At 36.4% G+C, this 17,224-nt stretch overlaps 1 protein-coding gene across 1 annotated transcript; it reads left to right on the top strand.

The window, feature by feature from the left end:
• The first annotated feature begins 3,505 nt into the window (after positions 1 to 3,505).
• On the top strand, positions 3,506 to 16,920 carry LOC128868673 (mucin-2-like). The gene is made up of 4 exons (XM_054111022.1): positions 3,506 to 5,250; positions 11,519 to 11,730; positions 16,153 to 16,263; positions 16,362 to 16,920. Exons 1-4 carry the CDS (start codon positions 3,601 to 3,603, stop codon positions 16,552 to 16,554), a joined length of 2,166 nt encoding a protein of 721 aa, XP_053966997.1. The 5' UTR covers positions 3,506 to 3,600; the 3' UTR covers positions 16,555 to 16,920.
• Positions 16,921 to 17,224: the final 304 nt, after the last annotated feature.

Genomic DNA, 17,224 nt, shown 5'->3' with positions numbered 1-17,224 from the left:
ATGATTACATTTGCGTTACCTTGTAGTCCAAGCAACTTATTAATTTTTTATAATTTTTTTTTTTTAGCTTCCGCTCTTATGCATTTTCTCCATGCAACGAACGAAATTTTGTATAGAAAAAATACGGCCACATTTGTGTACATAAATAAAAATTTCGTTTTTCTCTGGTTAAACACACTAAATCACAATACAAAGTTCGCGTTTCACGTAAAGTGGCTGTTAAAATCCATACAAAGTGCATTACCGCAAAATACGCCTGATATTTCGTATATATCTCACTTCAAAGTAGTACTCAGTTCACGCCTGAAAACAGCGCAAAACATGTAAGCAAAATGCCGCCAGCAATACTTTTTAAGCCGGATGGGTTGGTGCGTGAGTACCATTCGGAATTCGGAGTAAGTAGGTTCTATCTCCGTGAAACACCAAAATGAAAAATGGTTTTTTTCTAATATCGGTCGCCGCTTGGCAGGCAATGGCAAACCTCCGAGTGTATTTCTGCCATGATAAAGCTCCTCATAAAAAATATTTCACGTTCGGAGTCGGCTTAAAATTGAAGGTCCCTCCATTTGTGGAACAACACCAAGACGCACGCCACACATAGGAGTAAGAGCTCGGCCTAACACCCAAAATGGGTGTGAGCGCCAATGATATATTTATATAATATATAATTTAAAACGCATGGGTCATTTGAAATTTAGCGAAAACTGACAGTTCGTTTGAGAATGAAGTGTCTGGATTTGAATACCCCGAAAACATAGCATTTTAAAGCGAAACATCTTCACAAATAATGTATGTACATTTTCTTCCTATTTTTTGTGTCATATAAGTACAGTGCACGCTCGATAACGTGAACTAATTCAAACCAAGGCAGTTCACGTTAACAAAAGTGTTCACGTTTTGGAATGCCGAAAAAGACTAAGTAAATGTATTTTTTCAAATTTAAATTCGCATTTTATTCTTGTTTTCGTTACATATTTATCGAAAATTAAGTCATATAATGGTTTTATTTAAAAAAAATCAGTTATATTTTTTATATCTTCTGTTTTTCTAAAACTTGAAGCACAGCTTTCTCCCTTTACCGTCTTCATGACCAGCCCATATTAACGACTTGTTGAAAATTTCAACTGCTTCAGTCGGCTTAATTTTCTCCAGTTGCTGTGATACGGTGGCATCATCAGATTCGTCCTCTTGTTGATGATCGTCATCTGCATTGCCCTCCTCGATATCTTCGTTCCAATGCCTGGTAACGTGAATTCAATCTGAAATTTTTAATAAAAAAAGCATATCTGCGAAAGGATTTGAACTATTAAGGAGATCGACGGTGTTGCTCATCAAGGTGCGAAGTTCAGCTTCCCATTTTTCTTTTAAAACCGCCAACGGAAAATTATCTTCGGGATCATCATTGTTTACCGCAAAATTTAAAATACTGTTCCAGCACTTAGCTAATGTTGCTTCACCAACACGAAACCAAGCCGCATCCAAAAAATGTATAGCTGTTTTTAAGTTCATTTTTTTCAACCAATCGAGCAAATCAGACTTTATCGCTGCTATTGAAGCTAGAAGGCTGTCTCTGTAATGCAACTTAGTGATTTTTATTGCATTCTGATCCATCGGTTGAATGAGGGGAGTAACATTTGGTGGCATAAACATTGCCGAAATTTGCCTATTCTCCGTTGTCAGTTCAGCTTCATTTGGGTGAGAAGGAGCGTCGTCGATTAGGAGGAGAGCTTTAATTGGTAAGGCTTTCTCCTTTAAAAACGATGTAACCTTAAAAAATAACCATTTAACCTTAAGAATTGGACAAAACTTAAAAGGAATATTCACCTGTGGAACAAATGACTCATGAAACCATTGCTTGAAAATAGCCGACGTCATCCAAGCGAATTTCGAGTTCTTATAGTCGGTGGGGCACTCAAAGTTTTTAAAGCAGCGTGCATTTTTCGCCTTTCCAATTGCCAAAAGCTTAAGCTTGTGGGATCCAGTGGCGTTTGAACAGCATAAAAACGTGATTCGCTACTTCTTGGACTTTACCCCTGGGGCTCTCTTCTCCAAACTTGACGCGTATGTTTTCTGGCAAAAGTCTCCAGAATAACCCCAGCTCATCAGCATTATATAACTGATCGTTTCACAACTCCAGCTCGGCAATTTAAGCTTTACGTTTTTCTGTAAACGGATCCACTAACTGAGGTTGCGAAGACAGGTTTTCGCCTAGTATTTTAAGAAGACGAATACCGTACCTCTTCTTGGATCCTTGGACCCTGCTACTGAAATATTTTACTCCGTACATGCAATTACGATAAAACGCCTAGTCTATAATTAGGAGATTCCCCAATTTCAGAATTACTTGAGATCAATGAAAACTACATTCAAATAATTGGAACGTTTATTGTTCATGTTATAGAGCTTTTTGGGTTTGTTCACGTTTTAAAGTAGTCAATGCACAAAAATGTCTGTTCACGTTTTGGGGTGTTCACGCTTTAGAGCGTTCACATTATCGAGCGTGCGCTGTATTTGTTAATTTGTTTAATTTCTTCTGGGGTCATGTTTATAAATTTGTGTTTCTACATTCCAAACGTCAGAATGCTTTTTTTCTCATTTGACAATGAATGTTGCTGGCAACATTTCCTGGCCAATTGGTTGCGAAAATTCACGGGCGTGAAGTACGTACTAGCTTTAATATAAGTCCAAAACATATTCATGAGAACGGCAAAGGATTTGAATATAAGTCTTCTACCGAAAAGGTAAATTTATTGCACACAAGCTCTGCTGATAAAGAGTCCCCTTGCAACTAAGTGCAAGGTTTCAACGCCTCATATGGGCTAAAATTGTAATTTAGATGGAGGTGAACTCCATAAAATTTCTTTTAAATTTTTACCACACCATAATTCGAAAACAAAACAAAGTAATACACAAGTTGGTTAAAAGTATTGAAAGCGGCAGCTATTTGAGCTCTCATTTTTTATTTGAATACGCAAATAAAATTTTTCGATTTTTGTTTAGAAAACACTTAAAGATGCTGTTTCTACAAATCTTTTTTGTATATAATCTTAGCATTCATATTATTTATATATATACATGTATATATATAATTAGCACGTACACCCTTTTTGGGTGTTTTGCCGAGCTCCTCCTCCTATTTATGGCGTGCGTCTTGATATTGTTCCACAAATGGAGGGACCTACAGTTTCTTGCCATTGCCTGCCGAGGGGCGACCGCTATTAGAAAAAACTTTTTCTTCATTGTGGTAATTATTTTACCGAGATTTGAACCTATGTTCTTTCTGTGAATTCCGCATAGTAGTCGCGCACCAAACCATTCGGAATTTTCGGTACTAATATTAAGCAACGGAATCCGGCAATCCCGAAGTTGGCAACCCTAGTGTGATAGCTGTCACACAATGTTGATATTAAATTCAAATGAAGCGTTCTAATTGAGACACCCCTTGTATATTTGTAATTTGGAAAATTAGAGATAAGGACACCCGAAAACCAATACTAATCGTATGGAAAAATATTGGAATATATAATCCTATAATCGCAGCACGCTACTCCAAATCAGACACTTTACTAACAACGCCCACTACACCAACAAATCCTCGATATGCTTTGGTTATACAGCATCCCACTGCCATTATTGGATTATCGTTTAATCGCAATAAATGCATTGATTTACGATTTAATTGCATCGGAAATTGTAAACGTAAATGCACACATTGTTATTGCGGCTACTGACATGACAGAATTTGACAAATCAGCAACAATGCGCACGACTTGCACGACAACAAAAATATTGCGACTAACGCATGAAAGGCAGCGAGAGGCGCTCAAAAGTCCTACAACGAGAAGGTCAACAACAATGAGCAACGCTGACAAAGCTGAGTTGGCATTTTTCGGGCAAAAATCGAAGCATGCCAGTGATCACGTTGTACTGGGTGACAACAACAGTTTGAGCGACAGAAATATTGGATTTACTCTATTGGCAAATGGAAAAGGCAACAGTTTACCCATCCCTCTACAAACACCAGCTACCCCAACTAGTGACGATGTGGTCGTTTCTATTATTGCAGCAAGGACATTTGATATGATGACTGACGATAGCAGCCGTTTTGCCAATAGTTTCAACGTCATACCAACAATAAATGAGCGCGTTGACAATTTTCGAAATGACAAAAAGCAAATCGCATCAACGACAATGACAGGAGTAGTAACCGCAGCACGAACGGCAGCAGCAGTAACTGCAAAAGCCGAGGTGAGAGTAGATTCCAAACAGCCAGCAATAAAAGTAAGAGTCATAACAGCAATAAAATCGGCAGCAACACAATTTACTACATCGGCATCACAGCCATCAGTGTTGATATCGGCATCGACAATACCAGCAAGAACGAGAAGAGTAAGCACCCACGCTGCGCAGCCAGTAACATCAGCAACGCCAGCACAAACTACAAAGGCAGCAACGACATCTAAAGCTACCATAACAATGTCAAAATTGCTAACAACAACAACAGCAGCAGCAACAACAGGAACAACAGCAATGGAAACGCGTGCAATGCCATGGTGGCCAACATTGCACGGTCATGATTTATTATCGTCAACAAATGGGATGCCGAATTGCCGACTAACGCCAGAGTGTGATTGTGTGGTACAATGTCATGCAACAACAAATAGCAATACAAGAACAACAACAACATATCTGGAATTTTTTGAATCATCAAGAGCCATCAAAACAGCAGCAGCAGCAGCAGCAGCAGCATTAACGCCATCATCACCATCATCTCCGTCATCACCATCATCATCAATACCAACCACGCCAGTACTAACCGCTAAGGTGCAGGCGACCACTACAACTGCAACGGCAACACCAACGGCAGAAGCAGAGGCAAGCCAGCAATCTTGGTCAACAGCACATGTCACAAAGTCTGGTGGCACAAAATTGTCACCATCAAACAACAATTCAGCGGCATTTAACGCGAATAGCAATAAAAAGAAGCTTGCAACAGCAACATCTACAACTAAAGCAGCGCAAACTCTATCGGAATGTAGCACTGCACGCCCAACACCAACAGCTATGCCATGTTCCACAACTGGTACAACAAATTCAACAGCAACTGGAACAACAATAGCTACAACAATAGCTACAACAACAGCAAAAAGTACAGCATCAAAGCCCACTGCCACATTGCAATTGCACTGGCAACGCATTCTATCACGTCAAAAACGTTATCTTGCATTTCCGGAGGGATCATCGTTTTCCGTATGTGGCAGCACATTTTTATTGCTTTATTAATGACCGCTTGGGGAGATTGTGTGAAGCGAAATTTTTTCCTCACTCCTACTACATACATATATCATTATAAAATGAGTGTACACGTACGAATACTTGTAAAATTATTGTGCGAGTGGCAGAATTTAAAAGTTGAAAAGTGTGTATGCACTTTTTTAGCATCCCTGCAGGAATATTTACTAGCTCCGTAGTCTTGCGGCAGGAGAGCATTCGGAACCAAGACTAATTTGCGTGCCTTCTATTTTCCAATTAATAGGACTATGAATAAGTTCGTGCGGTTTTTTTCGAAATTTGAAACTTTATTGACGTAAAATGGTTACAAATTTAATATTCAAAATATTGTCCATCGCTTACTACTACTTTTTCCCATCTTTCTGGCAATTCACGGATTCCCTTTGTGAAAAATTCGGTCGGTTTTGCCGCAATCCACGAATCGATCCATTTTTTCACTTCATCGTAATTACGGAAGTGCTGGTCAGCCAGGCCATGTTGCATCGATCGGAAGAGATAGTAATCGGATGGCGCAAGGTCTGGACTATACAGCGGGTGGGGTAGGACATCCCATTTGAGCGTTTCTAAGTATGTTTTGACCACTTGTGCAACATGTGGCCGAGCATTGTCATGTTGCAAAATAACTTTGTCGTGTCTATCGGCGTATTGCGGCCGTTTTTCTCGCAGTGCTCGGCTCAAACGCATCAATTGTCGTCGGTAGACATCCCCCGTAATCGTTTCATTCGGTTTCAGTAGCTCATAATACACAACACCCAGCTGGTCCCACCAGATACACAGCATAACCTTCAGGCCATGAATATTCTGCGCCGACGTCGATGTTGAAGCATGGCCAGGGTATCCATACGTTGCCCGACGTTTTGGATTGTCGTAATGGACCCACTTTTCATCGCCAGTCACAATTCTATGCAAAAAACCCTTTCTTTTGTGCCGTTGAAGCAGTTGTTCGCATGCCATAAAACGGCGTTCAACGTCTCTTGGCTTCAATTCATACGGCACCCAATGGCCTACCTTTCGGATCATTCCCATGGCTTTTAAACGTTTGGAAATGGTTGATTGATCAACTCCCAAAGTTTTTGCAACCTCTTCTTGCGTTTGAGCCGGATCTTGATCGAGCAATTCCTCCAATTCGGTATCCATGAACTTTGGCGGCGCACCCTCGCGTTCTTCGTCTTCCAAGCCAAAATCACCACTTTTAAAGCGTGCAAACCACTTCTGGCACGTTCGCTCAGATAGAGCATGCTCACCATAAACTTCCACCAAGATACGATGACTTTCGGCTGCTTTTTTCTTCATATTAAAATAATGAAGAAGAATTCCCCGCAAAAACACATTATTTGGCACGAAATTCGACATTTTCAAGTGTGGTAAAAATATTGTTGTTTACGCTTCAAATAAAAAACTTATACTGACGTTTGTGCCTTACGACAGTAGCTCTCCAATGAATGTTTGGAAATGTGGATCGATGGAATAATAATCAAGTTACGCCATCTGTTGTAAAACCGCACGAACTTATAAATAGACCTATTATATCACTGATGAATTTTACAAAGTATCATTTGAAACTATAATTTGTCACCCGCTACATACCTTTTTCGATAGTTCGGTACTGGAACAAAATTCGAGATAGTAAGCTTTGCTTAGATTTTAGATGCTTCATAATCAGTACTCACGGAATTTGTATATATCATTGCTTATTAAATAGACGAAGTAGTTTCACCACATTAGAGGAAACTAGTTCTAACAAAATGGTCCTCCTAAGGAGCTAACTTAACCTCATGGCATCTCCGCATACAATTTTTGAGTGGATATGTGAATAGCATAGCTGCTGACATAAGACTGAGTGAAGTTCAAAATTATTAATTCCACCATCCATTGCACAGTGTGCAGTACTATTTTTGGTACAGAAAGGGACCACATATTTCTGGAAGTACATTTTGAGTAGACTAACACATGGGCTGAAAAGTCCGGGCCTAAAAAAGAAAAAGAAAGAATGTTTTTTTTTTTTGTTCAAAATAAGCCTTGTTCATCAACGTAATTTCTATCATGAACAACAAAATCATTCCAGCGCCGCTCTAAGATTTCAATACCGATTTTGTAGAACAATTTATCTTTTGGCTCAAAATAGGCATCAGTTTCAGCGATAACCTCTCCATCCAAGCGAAATTTCTTACCAGCGTGCATTTTTTTTTAGATCTGCGAAAAGTCAATAGTCGCTGAAAGCCAAATCTGGTGAATACAGAGGATGTGGGAACAATTCGAAGTTCAATTCATGTACATAGCTCGAATTGACTTATGACATGTGCGTTGTCTTGATGAAACACAATTTTTTTCTTTGCCATATGTGCACATTTCTTTAGAATTTCGGTCATTAAACGCTCTAATAACGCTACATAATATTCACTGTTGATGGTATTTGCCTTCTCAAGGAGGTCAACGAATATTATACCACGCACATCCGAAAATACTGAGGTCATAACCTTTCCAGCCGATTTTTATGCTTTCGGGCGCTTTGAACGAGGTTCACCAGTTGCTGTCCATTCAGATGACGATCGTTTTGATTCTGGGGTGAAGTGATGGATGATGTTTCATTCATTGTCACATATGGACGCAAAAATACTGGTCTATTATGTTCACACATGGAAAAACACTGCTCAGAATCATCAATGCATTCTTGTTTTTGGTGAACAGTGAGCAAATGCCGCACCCACTTTGAATAGAACTTTTTCATAGTCAAATGCTCATGCAATATAAAGCCAACACGACATTTTTACGATGTCAACTAACTCACGCAACTTCACTTTTCGATAATTCAAAACGATCTTGCGGATTTTTTTGATATTTTCTGGTGTCACCGCCTCATGTGGACGATCACTGCGTTGTGCATCATCGGCGTCTCTACGACCACGTTTGAAGTTTTACTATTGTTTCTGATTGAGCAGCATCGCCTTAATACTTTTCAAGTCATTGCCTTACCTGAACGGTATTTTTCCCCCATCAAGAAGCAGTGTTGAGCCCATTGGTTTGAAAATAATAAAAGTACCGTCACTCTTAGTAAAATATCTCTACCTACAATGGATACAATATCATGAAATTTTAGCAGCTGCCTTTTTAAGGTTAGTACTAACTGAAAAAAATATTAATGTAATAAAACTAGTGCCATCTATGTGTTAGGTCCGGGTCTTTTCAGCCCATGTGTTATGTTTGTAGTATCAGTATATATATTTTTTTTCAAGTTCATCACAGTTTTTACATGTTGGTCCTGGCAATACATTTTTGATTTCAAAAGTCGACTTAGTTTTTGAGTCTACTTATAAAGGGTCTTTCAAAAGACGCGTCTAGATGTTGCTTTCAAATAAAACTTCTAAAAATTTAGATCCTTGCAAGTGTCACTATTTTTGTTGAAAATATGCCTCTTAGCAATATGTGAAAAATTGCATCACTTAAATGTCCACCATGAGGACGTCCATAGGCTGTCTTACGAGAATTAAAATTGTATGGACTCGCTTACACATTATCCCATTGAGTTCAATAATCTCGTTCTGAATGTGGTGTTTCAGCTTTGGAATCTTTGTTGGCTTATTCGCATAAACTTTACCTTTCGAAAACCCACACAAAAAGAAGTATAGTGGAGTTAGATCGCATGATCGGTCGGAAAACTTAACTTGCAATAGTGCAATGTACTCCCATGTTGTATGACTTGGGTCTCCATCCAATTCAAAATAAAGAACGTATGTGTCCATTCTTTCCAGCTTAGGACACAAAAAAACTTCAATGAGTTGTCTATAGCGATGTGGATTGACGGCAACAGCTCTTTCAATCTTATCTTCGTTAAAAAATTATTCCACCAGCCCCAAAAATCCACACCAAACAGTACAGTTTAATAGATATACAAAATTTTCCGAAATTACTGGAGGGTTTTCTTCTCCCCCAGATGCGGCAATTTTGTTTGTTGACAAATTCATTCAGCGTGAAATGAGCTTCATCCCTAAAGATAATTTTGCGTGAAAACCCACTATAAAGAAACTGTTCGCGAAATTTCTAATGATTTGTTGACTTTAAATCTTGTGTTAATTGAATTTCGTAAGAATGCAAATAAAATCTTTATGTAAAATCTGCCAACCAGTAGGTTCATGAATACCTAATTATTCAGCGTTGTTCTGCAACACTTTACACTGCAGCAGCAATTCTGACACCAGACCGTCCAGTTTTTGGTCTGTCAGACCTTTTTCTATCCTCAACAGAACCAGTTTCAAAAGCTTTCTGACATTTTTCATCAACCTTTGAATTGCCGATTTATTCGGACGATCATTTCCACCAAAAGAATCACGAGTTTTACGATATGTTGTTCTTAAAGAGCGACCATTTTCATAAAAAGTTTCCAGAATTTTAACGCGTCACTTTTGGAAGACCTTTTATAGCATGATTTTTAAATGCAACAAATTTCCCCTCCTTTTATGGTCAAATTGACCGCTTTTTAAGGTAAGTTCAAAAAGTCCTTTAAAGTAGCGCATTTGAGAATTCAAATACACTACTAAAACATTTGTCAAAAAATTTTACTGGGTATTACCGAAGCCACAAGAGCCGCCCATGTAAGGATTTACACTTTTCTGTTCCAATTAAAAAACTTGATTTTGTTACCCTTTTAAGTTGTTAAATGCTAATATTTAACCATTTTATTATTAAGTTTTCTACAATACATTTCTCATTTCTTAAGGGGACCCGGTGGTCTAGAGCACGAAAATTTCACCTATTTTCACGAATTTGCCATTAAAAATGTAAAAAACGATATTTCAACTTTTTAAGCTTATTAGTACGTTTATTGAGCATACAAAAAAATTTTTTATTTTACTTTTGAAACAATATTTATTATTATAAAAATGCCGCTGAAGATGACCCTCTCGAAAAATCGAACCCGGACGGCGTAGATGATTTCGAGACTTCTACTCATCTGAAGCACAAAATTCAAGAAGATTCTTAATCAGAAAGAGTGCAGTTATGGTCGGAACTAGAACAAATCGAAAAAATCAAAAATTGACAAAATGGCGCACTTTTGAAAAAAAAGTTCGTAAAATCGGGTTTTTTCACTAGTTTTTTAGTTTAAAAAATAGGAAATTATTTAAATAAAATTATGATTCTAGTTCCGACGATAGCGATACATGTTGTGAACAACTTATCCAAATTTCCAGATGAATCGGTTGAATAGTTTTTTTGTTTTCATCCCCGCCGTGCCGAAAAAAGTCGTTTCGAAATAAATGAGTTTAAAGTTTGAGGTACAGGAGCACGCGGGCCGCTCTCTACCTAGTTAATGGGCTGTAGAAGCTATAATATTGGGAATTTTCACATCAAAGTTTCATAGTATATTCTTAAGATACTATACTTTCGAAATATCGAAAAAACAAAAAATCAATTTTTTGAAAATTCTAGATCACCGGGTACCCTTAAAAGGTTACGTTTGGGGGTTTTGATAGTTGGAACATGTTTTCATAAAATAAAAAATACTTTTGTCATAACACTCGTCTACTGAGATACTTCTTCATAACTTTTTTAGTACCACCTACATATAACAGTATTCCCTAAACTCTGTTTCCACATCTCACAGATATATTTCAGTATATCAGCAGCGACCTGATGTATTCCCTAAGCCAACCTCGAAACTTCGTCAATTTTGAACTTCGTCAGTGCCGCATTTCCGTCATCAATTGTAAATTTTAGGCAGCCTTCCGACAACAAATTGTTTGGTGTGGAAATTTCGAAACTACTTCAAGGTGACTAAAATCGTTGATGTATATACTCCATATGTATGAGAACGTACCTCAAAACCTCCAGGGAATGTCAAACAGAATCTACAGCTTCTACAGATCCTAACGTTTTTTTTTTCTGTATGCTGGCTGTGTTAAGTCTAGATCAAATACTACGCTTAGTATTTTAAATTTTTTTTGGATATATTAAAATTTTTTCAACTAAGTTAAATCAAGTGCACCGATTGGTTTATAGTATGATAAATATCGTTTGATAGTTTTAGCACAGGAAATGGAGCTTCCCTGGTTTATATATGTATGTATGTAGAAACGTTTTCATAACTGATATATCTGAGTAGCCGATTTAACCGAAACTTCTTCATTACGTCCAAAAATGCACTCGCTACTTCACTATTTTCTTCGTACCCAAGATTATTCAAATGCGCTGCAACATTTTTTCTTAAATCATTAAAATTTATCGCGTGTAGGTCTCGCTTTGCATCACGGTCGGCATTATCGGTAATCCTAGGTACAATTATATGAGTTACGGACTAAATTGGGGTGTCTCTTATGATTTGCCCAATGCCACTTGGGTGTTAAATCAGTTACATGGGCTTAGTCGACGTCCAGTGCCGGAGGCTGTGCTACACAGGCGCAGCAAGCGTGCGCTCTATGAACGTATCGGCGAAGCTGTGGATAAGTAAATGCAAAATACATACATACACATATATTGTACATACCCATAAGAAATAATAAGGCGTATAGTTGTATACTTATGAAACCGGAACTCACATATAGGTGACGCTAACTACAAATATATACATTTTTCATGTTTATGGACAGTGATTTTTTATTATTTGAACCTCTGCCAGTCTACAACCACCCGGTGTATAGCGTTACAAGTGTCTCGCATAACGGTACTTATTTTGCATTTTTGGGTCTTTAAGGGGTTAGGAATAGTCAGAGGCCTGAAAAAATCATGATTTTCAATAATTTTTTTTTTCTAGTCAATTACCTTATTTTTACAAAAGTAAAAACATGGCATTAATATATCATGTTTCGACTTGATTTTAGCAAACTTAAAAAAATAAAATTTCAAAATTGTAAAAGTTATCGCTGGTTGTGTGGAGCCCGTTTCTCCAGAAGTCCCTTGCCGTGATCATCACAAATCTTTGGAGATACATCTAAAAACAAATGGATAAGAGAAATTAGTTTTATTAATAGATAATTTTGTGGGTGATCGAAGCTTTCTTTTTTTCAAAAATTAACAATATGGCGGCCTCAGGAAATATTTTTCAAATTCTCGAGAAAAAAAACCGACAATTAAAAAAAATGGAAATTTTTGAAAATCAAAAAAATCCTTCGGTCAGGCACGAGTTTTTTATGTTTTTCAAAAGCAGTATACATTTTATTGAAATGTGCCAAGCGATTTTTAAGTTACAGTGATCACCAGTTCAAAAGACATAGTTTTGAAAAAAACACATTTAAAGTTTTGTTATCGATTTATGTAGAGTTATACGAATTATTTAATTGCTTACACAGTGTCATCTATTCCTGGGCCATATAATAACACGGTGCTACAGTGAATCAGAACGTTTGAAGTGAAATGATGAGCACTATAGATCTAGCCGAGAAAGACGCGGAACCGTGTTCAAAAAAATTTTAACACCCTCAAATTTTTTAATTATCGTTAAAAACCGATTTTGGATGTTTTCCGACACTTAAAAATTCGTAGCTCGTCTGCATTTTATCCAATTTCCAATCTTGAAACAGTTTTGTTGAGGTAAATGTTAGTCCTTCTGACGTATGTCTTCTATTTTTCACGCTAAACAAAAATAACCACTGACTTTTCAACACAAAACTTAAATTGTAGTCAATTTTTCCAATTTTTGCGAGTTTAACGAGATGTTGTCGATAATAGTGAAACGAAAGGTTTATGTATTAGTAGAAAGTCTTTGTCTATTCCGAATGTAAAAAGCATTTCATTTCAAAAATCGATCAAAATGTGTCGAAATAACGGATTTTTTTGTAAAACACAAAAATCAGTAAACTGAAAGTTTTGTTCACTACTTTCATATTTGCAAATTTAATGCGGTTCTCCGTTATTATTCGCGAAATACGTATATAATTAAGTATATTTACTCATACCTGTGTCCATTCCGAATCTAGCAAGCATTATTTCATCAAAATTGATAAGAAATTTTCCAAGGGAAGAACGTTTTTGAAGAAATAAAATAATACTGAACGTTCTCGAGTTGAACAGAGACCGTAGAAGAATATTATAACGTCAAAAAAAAAAATAATGCAAAAAGTAACGCAATTTGCTGACTTACCCGGACGTAGTATTACCTAACCAAACCTCACCTAACCTAACGTTATCGAAATCAATCCAACCGTACACAAAGTGAGACAATCGAACCCATTGTGCAGCTTTTGTGCATTGCAAAAGGAAGTCATTTTGATTAGTTTGCAATGCCAATCTATCCAAACTCGAAGTAACCTTGAATAACTTATCCTAATCTCACTTCACTAAATAGAACCCTACGTAACACAATTGAACCGATTGCACTGTACTTCTATGCGTACTCGATTCAAAACATCTACAAATAAACGTTACGTATCTTTACCTAGCATAACACAAAATATAACCTTACAGGAAATTCGTAACTAAAATCAGCCTAACCAAACTTCATTAACCTGAACGAATCTAACGCAACCTGAGCTGAGTTTTTCCCATGTAATACAAGAGTGGCTAATTTGAACATAAAATACTGTTAAAAAGCTCTGATTTATGTTTACTTAATACACTTAGGTGAGGTTAGGTTAGGTTAGATGCACTTATGTTAAGTTTTAATAGGTCTTGATCATTCAAGAGTAATGATTTTTCACACTCAATAAATTGTACATGCTTACCAGCAAATTGCAAACGGTTCTGCTGTGTCATGCAAACTTCCGTTGGTCAGTTTGGATTAGGTAAGTTTGGGTTATAATGAGTTTTGATATGTTAGACGTATTCATAGTTATGTAAACTTATTGCTGTCTTTCAAAATTAGCCCCAATGAGCAGTAAAGCACTATGGGTCATGCGGTATTCTCTCGCAGTCTCGGTTCAGCTGGATTTTTAAAAATGTGGAAACAAAATTAAAAAAACAAATCGTAACTTTTACAGTTTTCAATGTATGAAGATGAAAAATAGCTTATTTCGAGCACATTTTATTGGAGCTTAAAAATATGTTTATGCTTGTGGTGCCCGTTGGAGAATAATGGCCAAAAAATTGCTTCACATTGAAAAAAACGTGGAAAAGTTTCAGAAATCAGAGCTTGTTATTGAAAATTTCTTTTGAACGTGAATCGCTCAATCTTAGAATTAGTATATACATTCATAGCGCACATACACTCCCCTTCCCAAGACCATAGTGAAATAAAAAATCGGTTGAAAATTAGGTTAGTTATGTATTTTTACTTCATCAAAAACACCATAAATGGGTTTTTTAACAATAAATAAAAAATTTGAATTTTCTGAACACAGTTTTGTGTTGTACTGGTCTTGACCTAAAACGTGCACTACATCACTTGAAGAGTTCTTTCGATTTTTTTTATTTTGTAGCACCGTGTAATTATTCAGCCGTCATAGCAACTTCCATCATTGATTTGCTGTTGCATGTAGCACTCTACCTTCTCGAGTGTTATCGCCGCTGAGCGCCCTTTGTTAATTGTTGAATAACTCGAAAAGTATTTGTCGGATTCACTTCAAATTTTTACACAATATTTTTAAGATATTACACAATAGTTTAAGGATATGCGAAAAAAAATCAATTTTTTTTTTTTTTAATTCTGACTACCCCTAATCCATTAAATTACGCTATGGAGTCATAAAAAGTTTTTTTTTCACCTGGAAAAAATCATTTTTGCATCATATCGTTATTGGAGATAAAAAGTGGTAATACTCCACTGTGGAACAAATTCAGGTTAGCAAAAATTAGGTCCATTCTGAGAGTGGCGGGTGAAAATAGAGGCGAAATTAGAAGACCCGTATCGCGCCGTTTTTTTATGTTAGTTCGAATTTTTTTTTAATCGGCCTTCGAAGTTTGCAGTCAAATGCCGATTTTCAGTATATTGTTTCATAAGTACCACAAAAATTTTCGAAATCAATTTTTTCAAAAATTGTAATTGTTGCACAGGTCTCTAGCAATAATTTGGCTTTTACAGATTGAAAAAATATCAATTAGTCGACGAGTTATAGCCAAAAAACCATATAAACAATTTTGCTCCGATTTCGAACTTCGAAGGCCGATTAAAAAAAAATTCGAGCTAACATAAAAAAACGGCGCGATACGGGTCTTCTAATTTCGCCTCTATTTTCACGCGCCACTCTCAGAATGGACCTAATTTTTGCTAACCTGAATTTGTTCCACAGTGTAATCGGAGTTTTCTGAGATCAGCGTGATGAGCAGTTGAAGCTCTTACAAGTCAACTTTACCGACTTATTCAGAATATTAGAATAGGAGAGACTAAGTGATTTTCCCTCATGACAGTATACAAACACATCGAGCAAGGCTTACGAAACAAGTATTCGACGAATCATTTGAATTATTATTATAAGTTTTTCTTTCTTTTTGTTTGTGTTTTCTCTTCTGCGATGGAGAAAATTCGTATGTAGCTGATAGGAGGCATAATTGAAAAACAATATTTTTTACTGTTATCGAATAACGAATGTGGATATATCTTTATCTAAGAAACTCCGGTCTCTTTGATATACACCATGAGCAACTTTTTAATTATGTACTAACTTTTAAAAATATCAGTAAACATATTTATTTACTTTCCAACTTCGTGATTGCATTTAACATCCGAAAGTATGACTCGAAAGGCGAAACATTTTTCATGTTTCTTTCTCTGTTTGGCGAGGTAAGCCCACCTTTCCGTAGATATGAAAAAAAAACATCTTTCTGATAGGCACGAAGTTTTTGAATAAAACATTTTTTACCGTTTTAACATAATAATTGTATAAAAAATTCCGGTTTCATAGGTATATAAATTTTTACTATATGCTTAGGTTCTCAAGCTTCTCAGCAAAAAATTATTTTAATCAACTGTTTATTACTTTATTTATATTCTTTCAGCATGGGTTACAATGGGCGTGAATGTGTGCTGCGTGCGCTCTGCGAAAGTCGCCAATACTTTGCACGCAATAAGATGGGCATGATCGGTGAGATGTTGCGCGTTATTTTTAGGTAAGTACGAAATTAATTTGCATACATATGTACATACATACATACAGACATAAATATTTCTGAACTAAAACTAATGCAAAAATTCGCTATCCTTACAGTTTGCCAAAACAACGTCTATTCACGCGGGAGTTGCGTGAAAATTCCGAGATCCTCGCTTATGACCACGCCTATCGCAAAGCACGTACGGTCAATTGTGCCACGCACTATGACTGCTCATTTTCACTGCTTGAATTGGCATTTGGAAAGTATGCAAGGCCACCTATTGATTATTATAACAAATTTGGCATGTAAAAAAGGTCAAGAAAAAATAACATTTAAAAAAATTACAATACGATTATTAAACTAATATAACACTGTGTGACAAAAAAACGAAAATTAAATATACTTTTATGGAGACCTAGCACAACTTGTGGGTATAGAAAAACTAAGAAAAATGGTATAGGAGAAATTTCCAATACACCCCCAAAATCTCATTTTATGGCCATAAAACCGTTTTTCAGTAGGTTGATATGAACAATCACTCCTAACTTCGCCAATTTCCATCCGATCTCGAATTTGTTTTTTTAGTTCGAAAGAACAAAAACAAGCCTTTTTGACAGTATGTTGACAATTTTTCTGAAATGACAACTGACGAGACTGTAGACGGAAGTATTTGAAATTTTTGTATTTTTTTTCTATTTTTTCAACTTTATAATTAAAGGACAAAATATGTATACATATAATAATTTAAATATGAGAAAAGTATAAATATATGATTGCAAAAGTGTTATTAATTTTAGTAATAAAATGTAAAAAAAAAATAGAAGATGTTCGTGAGTCCATTGCCGAGAAAACAGTCGCATCCTCAACCTACTTGACCACTCAAAGGAATTCGTTTGAGCTAATCAAAGTATTTTATTCGCAAAACTTGATCAATTTTTGGGGTCTGTGTAGTATGACTGCCGTACGACGCCATTTGCAA

This window comes from Anastrepha ludens, chromosome 2 (genome assembly GCF_028408465.1).
Source record: "Anastrepha ludens isolate Willacy chromosome 2, idAnaLude1.1, whole genome shotgun sequence".
NCBI lineage: Eukaryota > Metazoa > Arthropoda > Insecta > Diptera > Tephritidae > Anastrepha > Anastrepha ludens.
This window is presented reverse-complemented; position numbering and strand designations above follow the sequence as displayed.

Coding starts and splice junctions, on each gene's coding strand:
- LOC128868673 (XM_054111022.1), top strand. CDS start 3,601: ATGCTTTGGTTATACAGCATCCCACTGCCATTATTGGATTATCGTTTA. Junction 5,251..11,518: donor CGGAGGGATCATCGTTTTCC/GTATGTGGCAGC, acceptor TATCGCGTGTAG/GTCTCGCTTTGCATCACGGT. Junction 11,731..16,152: donor ATCGGCGAAGCTGTGGATAA/GTAAATGCAAAA, acceptor ATATTCTTTCAG/CATGGGTTACAATGGGCGTG.